Raw genomic sequence first — 19,792 nt, forward strand, 5'->3', positions numbered from 1 at the left:
TCCGGAACTGGATTCTGAGCCAGGGGGAAAGAGGCAGCTGTCAGACAACTGATGACGCTGGAATGTGAACTGTGAATTGGACAAGCATACTGTGTCCAGCTCGGATTTCTTGGATTTTGATTGCTGTCCTATGCTTCTGAAAAGAGAATGTTCATGTTCTTATGGAAGTATCCCAAAGCAACGAGGCAAGATGTTCTCCAACTCAATTCTCAAAACCACAGTATGCAGGTAGGTAGGTATGTGTATACATACTGGGGTGGGGGAGGGGACAGGAAGACAAATGGAATGAACAATTGTCAAATCTAGACAAAGCAGACACAGCAATCCCTTGTACTGTTCTTGCTAATTTTCTATAAAGTTACAATTATAGTTGCCCTCCCTGGTAGTGCATCGGATTAAAGCACAGCATTATGAAGCCCTCCACAGCCACTGCAGCACGAGTTCAATCCCCAGCCAGGGAGCTGACCCACATGGCATGGCACTGACCTGCCCACTGCTCCCCTCAGCAGTGTACTTTGTCAGTATACCTGTCCTGCTCCCCACGCTGTCTCTGGTGAATCCTCCCACCCACCATACCTCTGGCCTGTACCCCAGTTCTATATGCATAAATAAATAAATCTTTAAAAAATTACGATGGTATTAAATAGTTATTCCAAAGCCCTTTCTATAGCTAATAAGAGTGTCAGTAATGGTCCTTTAGTGGTGCTGTTGAAAATCACCAATTTCAGAGATAAGGCAAAAAAGCACTGCCCTCCCTGATGTCACAATGGGTTAAAGCACAGCATTACAAAGCCATCCACAGCCACTGCAGCACGAGTTTGATCCCCGGCCAGGGAGAGGGCACAGCAGCCCTCTCCTGTCTCCCACTGCTCCCTCAGCAGTGTGTTTCAGTAGATCTGCCTGATCTGCTCCCTCTCAACTCCCCCTCCTTGCACCTGTGGCCTGTACTCAATTGTTGTATGTATAAATAAATGAATCTTTAGGAAAAAAAAAATAGCACTTCACACCACTAGGAAAGCAATGATGGAAAAGTCAGAATGTGTTAGGAAGGACGTGGAGACCTCGGCACCCTCACACCTGCTAGTGGAATATGAGATGGTGATTCCACCTTGGAAAACAGCCCACCACGTTCTCAAGTGACTAAAATGACCTGACTTTCAACGCCGAAGTGTGAAGCTCAAGAGAACTCAAAGTCGCTTTTTCACGCAAACTTACATTCGAACGTCCATGGCCACAGTTTTCCTTAGAGCCAGACGCCAGAACAAGCCAAATGTCCAGCGAGTGCACCAACCACATGTGACCCATCCTCACTCTCCCATGTTATTCACCAATAAAAATAAATGAGGTACTGACAGAGGCTATGACGCGGATGCCCAGTGGAAGAAGCTAGAGTAACATGAGCAACAAAATGGATCAAGTAGCCTCAGGTTACAAAAGGGTAAAGCAGACATCCATGAGGCTGTGGTGACAAAAATAAACGATTGAATACGTTAGTAAGAAGGGAGAAGAGACAAAGCTCCCTTAGAGAAGAATTCTAAGTAAGTTATGTCATCACCTGGCCGTTGGGAGGTGGCACACACACAAACACACACACACACAGCTTGGGTGTGAGTGCTTCGCTTTGAAGAATCCAACATGGAGACACCATACGTATAGCAGGTGGTTGAGGTCAAGTCAGGGGTCAGGGGTCAAGGTCTCTAAACCACGGTGTCATGGTCCCAGCACACATTTGCGACCAGATGGCACAGACTCCTGCAGACTTTCTCTGACACGCGCATTAGCCTCGATCTAACCGTGAGAAAAACATCAGACAAATCCCCTGCCTGATCAGCGTGCTCTACACTGTCAAGGTCACCAGGCAAGTCCGAGCTACCGCTACAGCCAGGAGGAGCCTAGCCAGGAGGAGCCGAGGGAGACAGCCGTTTGTCAACATGGTGTGAAGCCATACGTGCCACAAAGTACCCCAAATGCGAAAAAAACGTGAAAAAGGAACGTGGACGGCTGTGCAGGCGTGACACTAGCCTAGCAAGCCCGGCCTGTTACCTTGCAGCGGGCTAATGTCAGCTGCTAGGAACAGGGCAAAGTGATGGCACAGGCACAAGCTGCTCCCACGGGCACCAGCAAATCTAAAGCAGATGCAAAGTGTTCTGTGTGTCACTAAAAGCAAGGAGGCAGCATTTCCTGTTTGGTGAGGTTTAGGAAGGCTTTGCGTCCTCAGAGCAGGTGGGGTAGAGGTCAGGCCTTCAGACACAGGCCTGAGGGAGCCAGGTCAGGCCCCCAAAGCAAAGGTCAAGGTCCCAGGGCTCAGGCGCCCAAGGCAAGGGCGGCGGCGGGGTTGGCCTGAGCCGAGGCGCGCACAGGGGACGGGTCTCTAGATCGCCATCCCCGCCTGGGCGGGCTGGGCTGGGGCTGTGACTTGGCACAGCCCGGCTCGCTGCACTTCCGTCTCCACGCTGTGGCGTGAGAATGAAGTCCTGCCTTTCCCAGCGTCGCCCTCGCCCCAAGCCTGTCCACTTAGCAGGGCGCTTCGTTAGTACTTCTGCACACAGGCGCGGTCGGCAGCCCTGACCCACTCCCTCAGCCGCCACCAATGAGAAAAGTTCCATGTCTTTACCCTTTTGGAAACGGGGTGATACACGTGGAAATAAACCGTCCGAAGGTCAACGATCCTGGGAAGAGCTGAGTTCAGGCTTGCTGTTTGCCCGGTATCATCTGAAGTGGTAACCCTGGAGTTCAAATTCAGTCCTGGACCGCCCGCCCGCCCGCATATGCCAGGTCACCCACGGCTGCACCACCTGCCCGTAACAGCAGGAGGCTGAAAGCAGCCGCTCCCATCCACATAACCGGATTCTGTCAGTCACGCCGTGAGTGTGTGCTGTTTGCATTCACCGGGCAGCTAAGGTGCCTGCGGGCGCTGTCCCTCTGCTCGCGTGGACGAGTGAGCACTATGCACGCACGTGAACACGCCACGGAGGTTACCGCAGGCCCCAGCGACACTGGCAGGGGGTTTGGGGGCCGGGGGAAACTTCACTGCTAAACCCTTTCTGTTGTGTGCATGCTGAACTCTGTATCACTATATAAGCTCAAACACGCTGAAAACCAGAGCGGGGGGCGGAAATCCGCCCCATGTGGGTCACTGTTTGGGGAAACCCCTAATGGGTGGGGGACATCTTGGGCTTCCACAGTGGCGCTGGTCCCTGTAGACGGTGGCGAGGGGTGTGGGGGGCAGGAGGCGACTCTCAGGCCCAGGGCACAAACACTTGCTGGGTCGTGCTGACCAAGGCAGGGGGAACAGGACACACAGAGAATGCTAGAATCCCAAAGTAACCATCCTAAGATACCCACCCACTTTCCAAATGGGCCATTTCAAATCTGCAATTGAGACAACAATGGAGGGGTGAGGGGTGACCAGTGCTGGGGTGAGGATCCCAGCCATCCCGACATCGAGCCCAGAGCAGCCACCTGCCAGTTGGGTCCGGCCCTCGCCTAGAGTGGCCCCGACCAGACTTACCTGCCGCAGGTAAGGTGGTGTGTGCCAGCTGCGTTTTGCTACTGCTGTGGTTCCAATTAAACCTCTAGAAATTACCATGGGCTCTTAAATTCAGTCACTAGGACTCTCATGAACCTGGCTCTTGCTAAAATCACCCATGAGGTGGAACCAGAAGTTTGTTAAAGGGTAGGGAAAAGGGAGCTGAAGACCAGCTGGAAATGTGCCCCGGCATGAGGAACTCTTGGTGGCACTGGCATGGGAGTCCTGGAATCTTCTGAGCATCACGGCCCCACCCCATGAGGGTCTAGCCTGGGTCCGCACCAGGAGGTGGGTCCAGCCCTCCTGCCTGGACACTGCCTGACTGAAAATGGGCGGCGAAAATGAAGGTGAGGACAGGCCTGGACCGAGGCTGGACAGCACAATATACTTCACACTCTGCGTGCACACTCAGTACCGGGGTCCCTTGGCATGGGAAATTCTGTGACGCCCGCTTTACAATAAAGAGGAAACGACCCGTGACCATGTCCCATCTCATGCTCGCTGCCCTCCCAGCTCACCCAGCCCGGACCACCTCAGCCACCCCTTAGCAGAGTCGATCCTCCAGGGGGCAGCGGCCCCAGGTCCCTCTGCGTCCTCTCTCTAGGCCCCTTTCTGAACACAGGAGTCCCCTGAGCTGGCTGTGAACCCTGCGGGCCCCGAGCCCTGCACCCACCAGCAGCTCACCTCCCAGCCAGCAGTCCAAGCCACCACCCTCCTGGCCCACCTGCGGCTCCTCCAACCTCCCTTCCGCACCCCCACCAGGGTGGACCGGCCGTGCGCTGCCCCTGCTCCCCCGCCTGCCCACTCCCCTGCAGCAGCCACAGCCGGGAAGCCCCTCGATCATTTCACCTGCTCCACAGCCTCTGAAATCCTGGGGTCCCGGGCTATGTCCAACTCCTCTCTGGGTGAGAGGCCCGGTGACCTGGCTCCTGGCCGCACCCTGCTCGCGCTGGCCACAGGCTCCTGGCCAGCCTCGCTCCTCACCAGTCAAGCCTGCCACTCAGCCCTCTCCACGCCCCGTCCCACCTTGGGCCTCTGTCTTGGCTGCTTCCTCCGCCTGCAACTCTCTCCTTTCCAACTTCACAGGGCACTTCCCGTCACCTCCTCCGTGGAGCGTCTCGCTCGCTCACGGCGCCGCGTTGGGACAGTGCTCTGCCCACTCACTGTACTCTCCCCCCTTGACCCAGCCAGGCCGCAGGGCTGGCTGCCGGCTCAGGGTGGGGGGCCAGCCTGCCCAGAGGCAGTGTGCGTGTGTGAACAATCAAGTCTACAGAAAGCCATGGCGTCCGGAATGGTGCAGCCACTCTGGCAGGCAGAGTGGCAGTCACAGGTGACATCTGGGGGGCGGGAGGCGGCAGAGGCCGGACCCACTGCAGCTTGCTGGGGAAAGGGAGCCTGCGGGCGGGGAGACCATGACCGTGACTGCCTTGCACTTGGGGGCTGCAGCAAAGACGAGGCCCCGTGTGTGCAGGGCACTGGACACCAGCCTGCCAGCGAGCCCCCACCCACGCTGTGCTTTGCAGGAAAAGCAGCCCCGTGACTCACCCTGAAGGAGGGCAGGGAAACGGTCTGAAAGTCACAAAAATATATTAAAACAGTGGTCTTCTCTCGGCGCTGGGCTCCCTTCCCAGTGCCCGGCCCACCACCTGCCACCGAATTTCAGAGAAAAAGATGCCCAGGGCAGGAAAATGGAGGTGCCCAGGCGCAGCCCAGGGTCTGGGGAGGTCCCTGCAGCCTGGGAGTGAGGGCAGCTAACAGTCTTTACAGGCTGGACGCCACCGCCGACGAGGGGGCCGCTGGGAGACTGGAGGAGCAGGAGGGTCAGGCAGGACGCAGCGGACAGTCGGGCCTTGCCACCGGGACAGAAAACAGAAGAGAAATGAACAGAGTGAAGAGAGGCAGAGACTGAGAAATTCAGGTGGGGAGGGGAGGGCCTTGGGACGCTGGCAGGGCCAGGGCATAACGGGGCCCCTCCAGGCCACCCCAACTGTGGGGGCCAGGGACTGAGGAGACAGGCCCTGGGCAGCAGGTGCCGCTGAGAGGGGGGAAGGGAGTGTAGAAGCGGAAAGGGGCCTGGCATTTGGGAGAGGCAGCAAGGAGTCCTGCCCAGCCAGGCAGAGGACAGCAGAGGAAGCGAGAGGGGAGTCCCAGGGTGGCCAGGCCCGGCCACAGTGACCAACTCAGACTCAGCGGAACCGGGTGGGGCCCCAGGAGCTCAGGCCCAGCCTGAAGGCCTGAGGGCGGCGAGCAGCGTCGTCCAGAAGCTGGCAGAGGGAGGGCACGCCCTCACGGAAGCCCCTGCCGCGGCCAGGAGCCTGGAGGCCTGCGCCCTCCGCCCCGTGGGCTAGAAGGTCCTGTGGCCCAGTCTTTTGAACACGCTCACAGCGCCCGCGTGGTCCATCTGGGCACCCAGGCTCTCGCTCGAGCTGTTGCCCCGGGGCCCCACCAGAGTCCTCTTAATGGTGACCTTGACGTCGGCGGAGGACTTACTCTTGGTGCTCGTGACCTGGCTGTCCTGGGCCTCGGGCACAAGGGCAGCCTTGCCTAGTCTCTGGATGATGCTGACTTTGGACAGGGACTCGGGCTTCCTCTCTAGTCCAGGGCGTGGGGGAAGCGCCAGGCGCCGCAGGGTGGGGGCAGCGGCTGGAGCTGCCGAGCTCGTGGCCTTGGCTTTGACAGTCAGTGCCGGCTGGGGGCTGGCCTTGGCTGGACCCCGGCTGAGTTTCTTCAAGACCCCAGCGTACTGCAGGACAGAGCTGCTGCTGTCATTGTCACTGTCCCAAGCCAGATCCTCATCCGTCTCTGGAGTGGCCCCCAGGCGGCTGAAGACTCCTGTGGGCTGTGGCAGTCGAGAGACAGGACAAGGGAGTCACTTAAGTCACTCAACACACAGAGTGCAGGGTCACAGAGGCAAGCCTCTGCGCCTGGTCTCGGGGAGCTCACAGTTGGGAGGGACACCCCAGATAGTGGTGAGCGCCTAGCGGGTCCTGCCCGGAGAGGCACTGGAATGGCCTGGCATGCTGGGTGCTGCTGGGGACGGCGGCGACCGATCAGGCTGTCTGTCCACGGCTCACAGCCCAGTGGGAAAGAGGGACCTGGCACTGGGAACGACATCACTAATTCCCTAATGCTGACAGTCATGCGTCTCTAGGAAGGGGAGAGCAGGGCAGGGAAACCCCGTCTCTTCTCAGAGTCCAGAAAGTGCTCATGGTGGCACCAACCGAGCCCAAGCCCTTGAGGCTGAATCCGGAGACAAGAGCTGAGTCCCCAGGGCAGGAGTGAGGATCAAACTCACAAGCCCTGGCTAGGTCCAGGACTCCCTTCAAGCCACAAGAGCCTGAGTACTTTGGGGGCCTCCCTGGCGGTGCCAGGGGTTAAAAGCGCACAACTATGAAGCTGTCCGCAGCCACTGCAGCATGAGTTTGATCCCCAGCCAGGGAGTGACCACAGGGTGCAGGGACCTCCCCTGTCTCCCCGCTGCTCTCCTCAGCAGTGGATTCAGTAGCTCTGCCTGTTCTGCTCCCCACTGTGTCTCAGGTGAATCCTCTCACTCCTCACACCGCTGGCCTATACCCCAGTTCTTGTATAATAAATACATCTTAAAAAAAAAAAAAAAAAGAGCCCAAATTGTTTCTATCCAGCTCATGAGGCCCTAGGATGTGAGCAAAGGCCAGGCTGGATGAACCTGGCGAGGGGCAGGGAAGGCCATGAGGGCCGCACCACAGTCAGCCAAGGAGCCGTGTCAAAAGCGCCTTCCACACCCAGAATGCCGCACCAGGAGGTACCGCTCTCTTCATCCTCGTGACCACCATACAGATGGTCACCATCCTCGGGTGCCATACAGATGAGGAAACCGAGGCACAGGGGCTGAGGTCTCTTGCTGCGGCTGTGCAGCCACACGGTGCAGGGCCCAAATCACCGCTGGGGGACTGCTGCACCCAGAGCAGGATGGGGAAGCCCTGGAGGTGTGCAGGGCAGGCCAGCCTGCCCTGTGGGAGAGTGCTCGGGGGTCACGGTAGCTCTGAGGAGACCAGGTAAAAAGCCGCCGCCATCCCCAGCCAGGGAGGAGAGAGGGCAGGTGGAGGCAGCTGGTGACATCAGCCTGGTGGTTGCCTGAAATGCGGTCAGCGGGGCTCCCCTGGGACCAGGTCTGGACAGGGCCCCTTCAAGGGACATGTGATGGGGGAGGTCTAAGGGTGGCACCCAGGAGCCCACCAGGCAGGGAAGCCGCCAGGGCAAAGAAGGGAACTCAGGCTGGACAGATGGGGGGGGGGGGGGCGTGAGGGGTGCCAGGCGCTCGAGAACCGGGAGCAGCCCCCGCGACTCCAACTCACTTTATTCCCTGTCGTAGTGTCTGCCTTGGTCTCGGCGCCGAGGCGGTCAAACACGGACGTCCTGTGGAGACCTGGGACCGGAGGGAGGTGTCAGTCGGCACCCGCGGAGGCCCCATGGGCCCTGAGTGGGCCCCGGGGGATGCCGCGCCCAGGCCAGCGCCAGTCAGCTCTGGTTCAGGCAGCTGCGGGCTGGGCGCGGCAGGCGTGGTGGGGACCTGGACCCATGTGCTCTGGGCCAGGGTCTGAGGCGCGAAGGCGCAGCTAAAGTCAACACTTCCGTCCCTTGAGCCACCGCACAAGTGCATCAACTGTGTGGAGCGCTCTTGATCCCTACTCTTTGGGGTCACGGGCTTCTGAGAGGATCTGGTGAACAGTAATGACTCCACATCCTAAAGAACAGCTTCGGGGCAGAGCCGGGGTGCGGCCTGGCAGGTTTGCTCTCCTCTCCTCCCGGCCAGAGCCTCCCACAGCCACGCCGGCCGGGTCCTCCGCCAGGCCAGGAAGCTGTGCCCGGGCCCCCCTGCGTTTATGGAGCCAGGGGCGCTGGCGCAGCCAGAGGCCCCGAAGCTGCACTCTCACGCCCGGCTCCGCTCAGACAGGTGTCGGTTAGGCCAGAAAGCATCACCCATTGCCCTGGAAGGAACTGGGCCCCCATGATCAATCCAAGCTCTGCTGAGTGGGGTGACGGCCACGGGAGGGAGGGGGCCCAGACTCCGAAATGAAACAGGTCACGAAAAGCGGTTTCAATGAAGGCCTTCCAGAGGCCTCCATGCCGTCTCCCCCTCAGCCAGGACACACATCCCCTCCGAATGCCTGCGGCACGGTGGTGCACTGTGTGTGGGTTCACAGTGGCTGATAAAAGTTTGAAGCTTGCGGGGGACCCACTTAGCCAGCAGTAGGAGAACGATGATGTAAAAACACCAGGGGAACACTTAACAGCGATTAAAAAGAGGAAGGCAGAGCACATACACCAACGTGAAGAAAGCCGATGGAATGATGCTCTTCACGCCCACCAAGAAAAGAAATGCCCAGACGTGTTCGTCCGCGTAACACGTGCTAACCCCCGGGGCTGGCTGGGAGGCTAACAGGCGGGGATGTGGGAGGGGGGGACAGCGTGCTTTTGCCGCACACTTTCTGCCTTTTCTGAACCTTTCCCCACAAAAACGTACAGAAGCATCTGCACGCTCCTCCGGCCGGGAAGACCCCCGCCCCCCGCCCAGCCTCACGAGCCGCCCGCGGCTCATCTGGGTTCCCTCTCCCTGGCCCTCAGGGAAGGCATGAACCGAGGCACTGGGGCGCCCCGCGATGCTGAGCGTAGGTCGAGCCCCTTCTCTGTGGCCATCATGGCCGCCCCTGTGGCAAGGCCGCTGGGCCCACCCAGCACCGGGGCGCATGCCACGCCTGCCCGAGGCAGCACGCAGGGAGCAGCGTCTGTGCTGGGGTGCCTGTGCGCCGGTACCTTTGGCCGCCTGCTGCTGCTCCAGGATCTTGCGGGTCCGGGGGGTGGTGCCCTTGGGCATGTTGATGATGTATTTCCCTTCCATCTCGGCAGTGACCCGGCGCCGCTTGGCGGGAACACCCAGGGCCTCCTCCTCCCGGCGGGCGAGGGCTGCTGGGGAGGAGGCGAGGGTGAGCACTTTCTGGGGTGGCCTGCTCTCCGGGGGCGTCCAGCAGTGTGCACACCTGTGCCCCATCTCCACATGCTCTCTGGAGCGCATCTTCCAATCACCCTGTCCGCACTGGCGCTAAACCACTGAGAAGCCCGGGCGTGATGGGGCAGAGATGCGAGAAACCCCAGGCAGCGGGTGGCCCCACCAACGCCCTGCCACAGGCCGGCGGGCGTCCCACCCCTGCCGGACCTGACGGACCACGGGGGCTCCAGAGCTCCAGCGAAGCTGTGGTTTCACGGGCATGCTCACTTCTTAAAAACTGATCAAGCTGTATACTCACAATTTTTGTGCATTGTGACAAAGTCTACCAAAGTTTTCAAAAAAAAAATCTCTACTGGGTCAAGGGGTAAGATAGCAGCCAACTCCCAACCTCGCTCCCTTTTAAAATACTTGTAGAACCTAAGTTTGACTTTCTTGTTCGCGGGCGACAAGTTAAAAGGGGACAGACACACCACAGAAACGGAGCCGCGGCCGGTGACACGCGGTGTGTTCCTTCCGGGGCTCCGTGTCCAGGTTTGCCATTATGAGGATGATGCCAACCACGGCGGGTGAGTGCAGTGGACAGAAGGGCTAGAAGCCCAAGGCCTGAGTCCGGCCGCGGAAGGGTACCCACAGAAGCAGGGCACAGAGGATGGGTGCCCCGTGCTGGGAAGGAGGCCGGTGGGGAGCTGAGCAGTAAGTCTGGGAAGACCACAATGGGAAGTCCTCGAGTCACGACAAGGGTCTGAGCAGGCCACACTATGGCTGAAAGGCTCCCGCCTGCTGGGAGGGCAGGACAGCGTCTTCACTTCTGACCCCAGGCATCAAGGCCAGGGCCTGGCACCAATGCAGGGCTCAGTGAACATCTGTTAAAGACTGCAGCAAGCACTTACAACTGCGCTAAGTGGGCCCTCCCTGGCAGCGCAGCGGGTTAAAGCACAGCCTGAGAAGCTAAAGCCACTGAGCACGATCCCGCCTGTCCAGGAGGTGACCACAAGGCTGGCAGACCTCTCCTGACCCGCCCGCTGCTCCCTCAGCAGTGTCCTTCATCGATCTGCCTGTTCTGCTCCCAACCTTGTGTCTGGTGAATCCTCTCACCGCCCCTGCACCTCTGGCCTGTACCCCAGCTCTGTATGCGTAAATAAATAAATAATTTTTTTTAAACTAAAAAAAAAAAAAAAAAACTGCGCTAAGAGGGTAGCTCTCCGGTCCAGTGCTCATAGTAAAACAGAGACCGAACCAACGCAGACCGGGACCCAGGGGCCCTGGACCTGAAACGCAACAGCTCAAGCGCTTCCTGCTATTCTCCGAGGCCACAGGCCCTGCTCGCAGATGTGGAAAGAGACCTGGCACTGTGGACGTCTTGGGGCCACAGGACCATGATCCCCAATACTCTGCCGACCTCCATGCCTCCACCTCCGGCCGCCCGCCCGGGTCCCTCACCAGCAGCCTTGGCGCTCTTCGCCGCCATCTTGTTGGACACAGTGACCGAGATCTTGGAGGTGCTGGTATCTGGCCGCCTGGGGGGCGTCCCGGGTGGGGAGTCGCGGTTCAGGCTGTTGGCGATCATTCGGGAGGCCGCTGCCAGGAGGAAGATGAGAGTCCAATCAGGTGGGGCCAGGATGGAAGGCGAGCCTCAGGATGCAGCGGGCAAGGGAGAGCCAGTCGCCCTGGGCTGCACGGTCCTCACACGGGGACGCGTGGGGTCGGGGGGCGGGTCCTGCCCTGGGGGCCGTCTGTGAGGTCCAGGGCTAGCCGGGCCCTCTCTCACCTCTCCCAGACATTACCAGCCCTGTGCCAAGCTCGCCAGCCCCGCCGGCTACCTCTCAGCCAAACTCGTCTCTGGCACCTTCCTCGCCCAGCAAGCCTCTCTCTCCTCAGGGCACCTGCCACGCTACCTGCGCGCAGGTCCCCAAGTGCTAAAGGGCTCCCAGGTGTAGCTCCCCACAGAAAACTTCCTCGGCCACCCCATCAACCTCTGCCACCCTCCCCTCCACTCACTTCTTTTTCATCACAGTCTCATAGCCTGACATTGCGGACACGCAAACAGCAAAAAAAGCTTCAGGGAGAGATACTGTCTATTCACTGTGGCATCCCAGGCCCACAAGGGTTTTTGGTACTTCACAGGTCCCCAATAAACAGCTTCTCAAAAGACAAATCCAGTCACCCCACCTCCCAAGTAGACAGGCTCTAGTGTAAACCATTTCTATGGGTGGCTCCTGTCCCCCGCCTGCCAGAAGCACAGGGGTCTGGTTGCAGCTGGGCTGGGGCAAGGGGGCAGGGACAGTCCTGAGCAGCCCGTCTCCTTGGGGGAGGGGGAGTCCCAGGGTATACAGTGGGGAGCCACAGACCAGAGGGCCACCCACTGAGAGGAACACGGGTGTTGGGTCACTTCCTGTGGCAGGGTCTCATTGTTGCTGGTCTGTATCAAACAGAGTGTCTCTAAACAGAAACATAAAATAAGGCCCTGCATCAATCCGCTGATGAGAATATTGTGAGCAGGGCCCTTGCTGATGGCGCAACAGGTTAATGCGCGGCACTGTGAAGCTCTCCGCAGCCACTGCAGCACAAGTTTGATCCGCGGCCAGGGAGCTGACCACATGACGCACCTGCCCCGCCTGCTGCTCCCCTCAGCAGTGTGTTTCGTCGATCTGCCTGTTCTGCTCCCCACTCTGTCTCTGGTGAAGCCTCTCACCCCCCTGCACCTCTGGCCTGTACCCCAGTGCTGTATGCGTAAATATTTTTTTTTAATATAATAATAAATAAATAAATAGAAAGGAAATGTTGAGAGCAGAGGTCTGAAGGAAGCTGGTCCCGTGTCTCCCCAGGGAGCAGGGGTGCAGCGGGACTCAGGGCTGGCAGGGACTTGTGAGACTAGAATCACAAGCGAGAACTGAGTGTGCAGCTGGTTTTCCCTAGACGTGGCCTCAGAGGCCGCTGCTTCCACCTCTGTAAACTGCAGCCGCGTCCCCCTTTACTGCTGGGGTGCCAGAGTGAAGGAGGAGGGTGAGCACTCACCGCTGGAGGGGCCTCGACGAAGTTCGCCCGGGAGGGGGCTGGGGCTGCAGGGCGCGGACTCAGTGGCAGCTCTGCACACGTCCTGTAACACACAGGCGCCCTGGGTTACCACGGCGCAGGCGGAGGGGCGGGGTCCCCGACATCTAAGTCATACTGGGGAGACTGGAGCCGGGGCTGCCAGGGAAAAGAACCTCCCCCTTCTGAACACGAGAAAGCAGCAAACCCAAACCGAGGAACAGTCTAGGCCATCAGAAACGCAGGACAATGAAAGTGTCTCAAGTCCAAAGAGGTGAAGGAGACATGATAAAAAACGCAGCACGATCCCAGGTCAGAAAAGGCATGACGGGAAAAAGTGATCCAATCCAGCAGCTTACTTTGCCACAGCGTGCTGAAGTTCATTTCTTAATTTTGAAGAGGTTGCTGTAAGGGGACGCAGGACAAGAGAGGGGGAGCCTGCACTATTGGCTGAGCTCTTCTATCCCCCCACAATCGTTCTAAAAACTTCCCAGTTCAAAGAAAGTGCTTTGCGCAGCGGCCTTCTGGCCCCGGGACGGGGCAGCCCCTGGAAAGGACCAGGAGGGCCCGGCAGCGCCGCCTGGTAACGCGGCGCGTCTGGGAGCAGTCTGAGGGCGCCCTCTCGGCACCGGCACCGGGACCAGGAGGAACACACTCCGGTGTTGCCGACAAGCGGCCTCACCCTGGAAGCGCAGAGGACGGAGACAGGGCCCGGCCTTGGTGACAGGCGCCCGCCAGATGTTAGCTGCGCCCACTGGGTGCCACGCACACTGCCAGGCGGCAGGCCACAGCCGCCCACAGTGCTGGGATGTAAAAAGCCCGGTGCAGCGAGACTCGGGGAGGTGAAACACCTGTGTAAAGGTCCCTGTAAGCGAAAGGAGCAAGAACAAGGCACCACTGTGGCCACGGGGCGCCCCAGTCCTGGGACAGAAGGCCTTGTGCAGCTGTCACCAGGACGTGGGCACGAGAGCCCGCCTGGGGACCCGACTGGTGACACTGCACTCGGGCTTTGGACACCTCAACACACAGCCACCCTGCCAAACAGGGGCTGTCTCCACCTGGAGAACGGCTCAGAGAAGGCCGACACAGCACACGGCGGCCTCAGCCTCAGCACCCAGACCGGCCTGCCTCTGCTTCCCAGTTTCCTACTGGCTCTGCCACTGTTCACCCCCCTGCCGGCCCCTGGCAGCGACAGAGGGCACAGTACCCACCTGGCGGTGCACCACCTTGGCATGCTTGAGGATGGCGATGATGTCCCCGACCACAGTCACGCCCAGCTCGTTCATGATTTCCTTGTTGAGGTCCAACAGCATGCTCTTCTGGATCCTACAGGGAGGGCGGGCGAGGCCACAGTGGGCCAGGTGAGCGGCCACCAGCCTGGCCCCCCGCCGCTCCCCACCCTGTCCCTCAGCCGCCTCACCTGTTGTCCACGAACATCACGGCGTAATTGACAGCAGGGCCCGGAGGAATGCCGGCTTCCTTAAAGAACTGGATCCACTCGGAAGTGGCTGCGTGTGGACAGAGCCATTAGTCCCTTTACTTTCTTCAGTGAACAGCAGCAGCAAAACCACAATATGAAATGCACCCCACACAGCTGCCCCCGCGCTGAGTGTTCTGTGGGGACCATGAGCTAAGCCCTCCCCACAGCCCTGTGCGGTACACACAGCTTTATGCCCATGGCCCCCAGAACCCCCTGGAGCAGACGGGGAAGCGGGAGAGGCCGAGCTGCTCTTCCCCCGACTGTCCCGGCCCGGAGCGTGACGACCAGCCGCCCTTCCTCATGCCTGGCCGATGACTGATTCTGGGGAGCCAGGATTCTGGGTTCTCTGCCCGGGTCCATGTCAGCGGACCCAGGCTGAGCGGTGACAGGAATCGGGGTCACGGAGCTGGCCCTGAGCGTCAGTAAGGCCCGCCTTGCCCCAGCAGCCGCCCTGGCTTGGAGAGAAACTCCTGACTCCACATTCCCGGCTGAGGATGGGGGACAAGTTAACGTCCGAGGCTCAGTTTCCTCATCTGTAAGTTTGGGATAAGGTTCAACAAGCAGTTACGACGCCATGGGCCCAGGCCGGGTCCTGCTCCAGGCACGGGGGTATCATCGGCACAACAACGCCCCTCCTCTCGGGAGCCAACATCCCAGTGATCACAGCGCCCAGCTCCTCCGGTCACTGCCCAGCCCCGTGAGAGATCCACGTGACAGGCCTCCAAGGGCCTGGCCAGGAGCCACCCTCGACGCCCTGCAGCGATGACAGCGATGGTGCCACCACTGCCCCTGCACACGGTGCCAACGCCAAGGCCGGTGGGCGGCCTGGGGTACAGTCTCAGCGCTGCCATCCCTAAGGCCTGAGTTAACCCCGGCCAGGGAGTGGCCCACATGGCGCAGACCTCTCCTGTCCCCCCGCTGCTCCCCGCAGCAGTGGACTTCACTGGATCCACCTGTTCTGCTCCCCACTGTCTCACCCCCTGCGCCCCCAGCCTACACCCCAGCTCTTCTACACAAAATAAATAAATAAATAGAAATCTCAAAGCCGAGACCAAGATGGGGGTTCGCTTCCTCTGGAGGCGGACGGGGCTTGAGTTGGGCTGGGCCCTTCGGGGCAAGCAGGGCTGGCCATATTCTTTCTTACCTGGCCGGTGAGAGGGAGTCTGCTTAAAAACCTCTTATGGAACAGAGCGGATACACACAAGGAGCTACATTTTTGTAAACACACCTATGCGACTAGTGCCCAGATCAAGACGAAATATTTCCAGGATGCCAAAGCCCCTCCTAGTCCCTTCGTGGCCCCTGGTTCCTGTCCCCAAGAAAAGCCTGCGCCGCCCAGTAGCACGGATCAGCCTTCCCTGTTTCTGCACTTCAGCGACATGGAAAGCAAAGACATTCCATTCCGGAGCTCGGTTTAACTGCTCGTCTGCACACAAATACTTTTAATGAGCTTTTCTGTATATACAATAAATCTCAGAGCATAATCTAAAGCCCAGCTATCTCTGGGCTTGGCAAGCCCAAAATACTGAGTTTCAGAGCTCCCCGGGAAACGTGCGGCTCACGGGAGGGCAAGCGGGCACCACTGTTCGGATCTATGCCCAGGAGCTTACAGGCGCTAGCACCTCAACGCTCACATTCCAGGGTGTAGCGCCTGCTCATATCCCCACTTTACAGGCGAGAAAACCACGGCTCTGAGAGGCCCGCTGGGAGGCTGCTGGACGTCACCTCCCCGTTCTCTGCAGCGAGACTGCGCTGTCAGGAGGCCAAGACAGAAGAGGCAGCAGGCCTGCCCCGCGCCCGGGAGCACAGCTGTCCCCGTCAGTGAGCCGGCCCTCCCTCCCCCAGCCCGCCGCCCCCCCAAGGCCACACCGCCAGAGGGGCAGCAGGGGCAGGGAACCCCAGAGAGAGGGCCACAGACTCACCCATCGTCACCGAGACCATTGTCCCCCTTCCCCTGACGCTGCTCCCTGGAGCCTGGAAGACAGAACGAGGGGAGAGGGCCCCTGAGGTGCCGCGCGGTGAGTGTGTCCCGCGCTCGCTGCTGCCTGCCTGCCAGCGGAGCTGCCGGGCTGGGCGCTCATCGCCCAGGAATAGCCGGAGCAGCTGGCAGGCAGTCCGCAAGTGACAGGGCTGCACCACAGCTAGTGCTTCTGCCTGGGGCAATGCCCGGACGGCAAATGTCGACAGCCCCACTCCCGCACACCTCAGAAGGCCTGGCTGGAGCAGGAGAGGGGCAACACAGAACAAAACACTCCCAGCGCGAGACTTCAACCGCAAATACCCATTTATTCATCCACTGGAAACTGACTTACGGAGAATGACCTACGGGTGGGGCACTGTCTTGGGAACTCGGTACCGAGATGAGCAACAGAACAGAGCTTGCCATCTCGGTGGGGGCGGGGGAGACGGTAAACAAGCGAAACAGCAAGATGATAAGACAGAAGGCCTTCGGGGTCAGAGGACGCATGGCCTGGGCGGTGGGGCAGCAATTCTAAGAAGGGGGGTCAGGACGATCCCTCTGGAGTGACACCTGGGGGCCCGAAGGAGGCGGAGGAGCGAGCCACGCCGTCATAGAGGCAGCCCGGCAGGAGGCTCGGCGCCCAAGTGAGCAGCTCCCCCTGCGTGTCTGAGGGGCGGCGAGGGGCCGGCGGGGCTGCAGTGGTGTGGGCAAGGAGGCTGAGAGGAGCTGAAGGCCGAGAGAGAGACGGGCACCACGTCACAGGGCCTCAGAGAGGAAACGGAAACGCCACCTTCACTTGGATAAGGTGAGCGATGTTAGAAAGGTGTCAACATGTCGGCCCCCGTGGGGACTTTCTCCTGGCCAGGAGCAGCAGGCTCGAGAGGGAACCAGAGGAAGTGACTTTCTCTCCCGATGACTCAGTGCCGATGCCAGGCCAGCTGTCCCACACTACCGGCCTGAACCCCCTGCGCCCTTCTGTGGGAGCCAGCCGGGTCCCGGTCCCCTCTCCCTCTGCCCTCGCTCTGCTCTCCTCCCACCCTGCCCTCTGCTCTGATGCGGCTCCCCAGGCCCCTCCGCCGCAGCCGCAGGGTGCAGAAGGCCTGCTGTCGGAGCCTCTCTTTCCCGCATCACACACAATCTGCCCCCAGCTCGATGGTGTGACAGCAATAGTGCAGACTAAAGCCTTCGGAGGCTGACTGCGGGGTTCCGATCTGATTCTACAACTCACGTCCTCGCCGCGTGGCTCTGGCAGGTCACTTCACCAGCCGGGCCTCGTGTGCCCATCTGTAATGGGGCTAGTTCAGGGCTTCCCTCAGAGCACGGCCCCAGCCCGGAGGGGCTCTAGGAGCAAAGCCCGTGAGCCAGTGGCCGGCACACGCTGAGTCCTCAACAAGTCTCAGCTGTCGTGGCCCTGCCGGCCTGCCCTCCAGCAGCCCTGCCTCCACGCAGATGCCACTGTGCTGGGTGCTGAGCCCCTCCTGGCCCCTTCTTAGCTCTGCGCCACTCTGCGTGGTGCTGCCCGCTTTGGGAGGCGCTCGCCAGGTCCCCGCCCACGAGACGCTCCGGGTTAGGGTTCATCCTGCCTTTTCTGGCTCCCGCTGCATCTTTTGCTGATGAACAAGTGCACAAATATCACTCTTACCTGCCTTTGCCTCCCCAAGACCCACGTTCCCTTCTGATTTTATCCCTAGATAAAAACACAACCGGCAACGCTCACAGAGCAGCCCTGGAAAGACAGAACTTCAGGATCTCCCATACCAGGCACTAGCTATGCAGCAGGACCAGAGCCAGGCATCATATCATGCTCACACCTCACAACCTCCTCCACAGTGAGGACTATTATTAGCCCCATTTTAATCAACAAAATAACTGACCTGTCAAGGTACAATCATCTGCCAAATGCCACATCTAGCAAGTCATTTTACTGGGATTTAAGAACAAGTTCTTCCTGATTCCAAGTGCCTGTGCAGAAGCTCCTGTTTATAAGCCAGGCACTGAGTGTGTGTGTATGTGTATCTCAGTCGTCTCCCGTCCTCCGTCCTTACAAGGAGAGGAGCAGTGGGGAATATAAATGATCCCCATGTTACAGATCAGAGTGGCAAGTCCAAGGTCACATAGCCAGCAACTGGAGGGCCAGAACTTGAACTCGAGTCAGCCCAATGGCTGTGATTGACACCAGTTGTAGGATTACTACGAGCCGAGTGCTATGCCAGTCGATGCTTACCAGGAGTCTTTAAGAAGTCTTTAAGTGCTGATATCCTCCCCCTGTGGCTGCAGAAGTCTCTCCACCATTAAAAGTCCATCTCCGGCGTGGACTTTCTGAGTGGTAAGAAGTATAGCATTAATAAGAGAAAAACGACAGCTCTCAGAACTAAAGTAATAACCATGCACCAGACTCCTGATAGAGCCAAACTCTTAAAGGCTTCGGTCCAAATCCCAACTGTGCAAAATCCTAACCCTGAGTCTGGAGCGAGTGGCTTAACCTTCATGTCCCTCAATTATAAAAAGAGAAAGAGTGGTTAGAGGAATAAAAAGATTTCATTGATCCCAAGCCCTAGTAGCAATGCTTGGAAAGTGTTAAGTGCTAAGTCCACGTGCATCAAATAAAAGAAATTGCAGTGAACTAGGGAAAGGGGAGGACAGTCACTGACCTGATGTCATTCACATGCAAAGTGTGAGCAGGAACCAGAGTGTAAGACAACCTGGTAGGGCCCATGGAATCCGGCAAGGAGGAACTGGGCTTAAAGCTGTTTCCTCCTGGTGTTCCTTCGTTTCGGTCTACAACATTTAATAAACTGTTCTGCTACCATTACATTTCAGCTTATTATGCTCCTTGTCATGGCCAACAAATGATAGTTCTTCAAATTAATAATATAAACTCTCCCCCGTAAAACCACTGATTGGAGGAAAATGCTCCAGTGGCTTAAAAGCAAAAGAAAAATCTAACACTCTAGGATTTGGCAACATTGGCCAAAAAAGGGGCAGGATGCTGCTTTGCCAACTCCAGATTCCAAGGTTTTCCTATTGCTGTCCTTAGGATGCCCATCGTTGGGATGCCCAGCGATGCCAGTGACTCTCAGAGTCACTATTATACCCAACTCTTGAGCTCCTACTGGATACTATTGCCGGGCGCCGGTGCTAAGGGTTTCATCAGCATTCTCACATGGATTCGATGATACTGGGACTACTAGCCTTCACCGTAAAGATGAGGAAAATGAAGCTCAGAGAGGTAAAGGCACAAGCCCACTGCCTCAGCGGGAATCTGAAACATTCAGCCTCCAAGTCCAACAATCTTTCACTCTCTGACACCCAGATCTTCCACGCCCAGAGCAAACACCATCACTCCTAACAAGAGCAGAGCAAGGAAGCACCGCTGCGAAGGACCGAGCTAGGGTCTCGGGCAGGCACGCGCCGCCTTCTCACTCCGACCCCTGAGGAGGATGCTAGAATGGGACCCTGATGCTCCATTCTACAGGGAAGAAACTAAGGATCAGAGAAAGAAGTCGCTCGTCCCGGGCGCACAGAAGTGCCGGGACTGTGACTCCGGAACCCCGGACGCCCTCCAACCCCACGGCACGCGGTCCCGTCCCACCACCCCCGGCCCGCGCCTCACCTGGCCCTTCGGCCCGCGCCCACTCGCGCAGCCCGCCCTCCCTGCCCGCGGCGCCAACTGTCAGACCCTCCTCCCTTGCAGGAGGCACGCCCCGGAAGTACCGCCCCGCCACCGGAAGCCGGACTGACCGTCGCGGCCGCTCTAGTCCGCGGGTCCGCCACCAGCGAGAGGGAGCCCGCCACCGTCACGTGATC

General features: G+C 59.0%; 1 protein-coding gene across 4 annotated transcripts; it reads right to left on the reverse strand.

The window, feature by feature from the left end:
• Positions 1 to 2,785: 2,785 nt before the first annotated feature.
• Positions 2,786 to 19,656, reverse strand: LOC101637648 (chromosome unknown open reading frame, human C19orf47). Of its 4 annotated transcripts, XM_012733711.1 has the most exons (11): positions 19,599 to 19,656; positions 18,210 to 18,304; positions 15,948 to 15,999; positions 13,966 to 14,053; positions 13,757 to 13,871; positions 12,531 to 12,612; positions 10,956 to 11,093; positions 9,323 to 9,472; positions 7,864 to 7,934; positions 6,020 to 6,368; positions 2,786 to 5,378 (listed from the first exon to the last, which is right to left on the reverse strand). In XM_012733711.1, the coding sequence occupies exons 3-11, from the start codon at positions 15,964 to 15,966 to the stop codon at positions 5,281 to 5,283; spliced, it is 1,110 nt and encodes a 369-aa protein (XP_012589165.1). In that variant the 5' UTR covers positions 15,967 to 15,999; positions 18,210 to 18,304; positions 19,599 to 19,656; the 3' UTR covers positions 2,786 to 5,280. The 4 variants fall into 4 exon arrangements, with proteins under 4 accessions (XP_012589165.1, XP_012589164.1, XP_012589163.1 ...); XM_012733710.1 differs by having other exon boundaries at positions 5,293 to 6,368; XM_012733709.1 differs by having other exon boundaries at positions 5,293 to 6,368; positions 9,323 to 9,475.
• Between the last annotated feature and the right edge of the window lie 136 nt (positions 19,657 to 19,792).

The sequence above is a fragment of the Condylura cristata genome, unplaced genomic scaffold, assembly GCF_000260355.1.
Source record: "Condylura cristata isolate star-nosed mole 26May11 unplaced genomic scaffold, ConCri1.0 scaffold00041, whole genome shotgun sequence".
NCBI classification, from domain to species: Eukaryota; Metazoa; Chordata; class Mammalia; order Eulipotyphla; family Talpidae; genus Condylura; species Condylura cristata.

Coding starts and splice junctions, on each gene's coding strand:
- LOC101637648 (XM_012733709.1), bottom strand. Junction 12,613..13,756: donor CCAAGGTGGTGCACCGCCAG/GTGGGTACTGTG, acceptor TGTGTGTTACAG/GACGTGTGCAGAGCTGCCAC. Junction 11,094..12,530: donor TCGTCGAGGCCCCTCCAGCG/GTGAGTGCTCAC, acceptor TCCTCCTGGCAG/CGGCCTCCCGAATGATCGCC.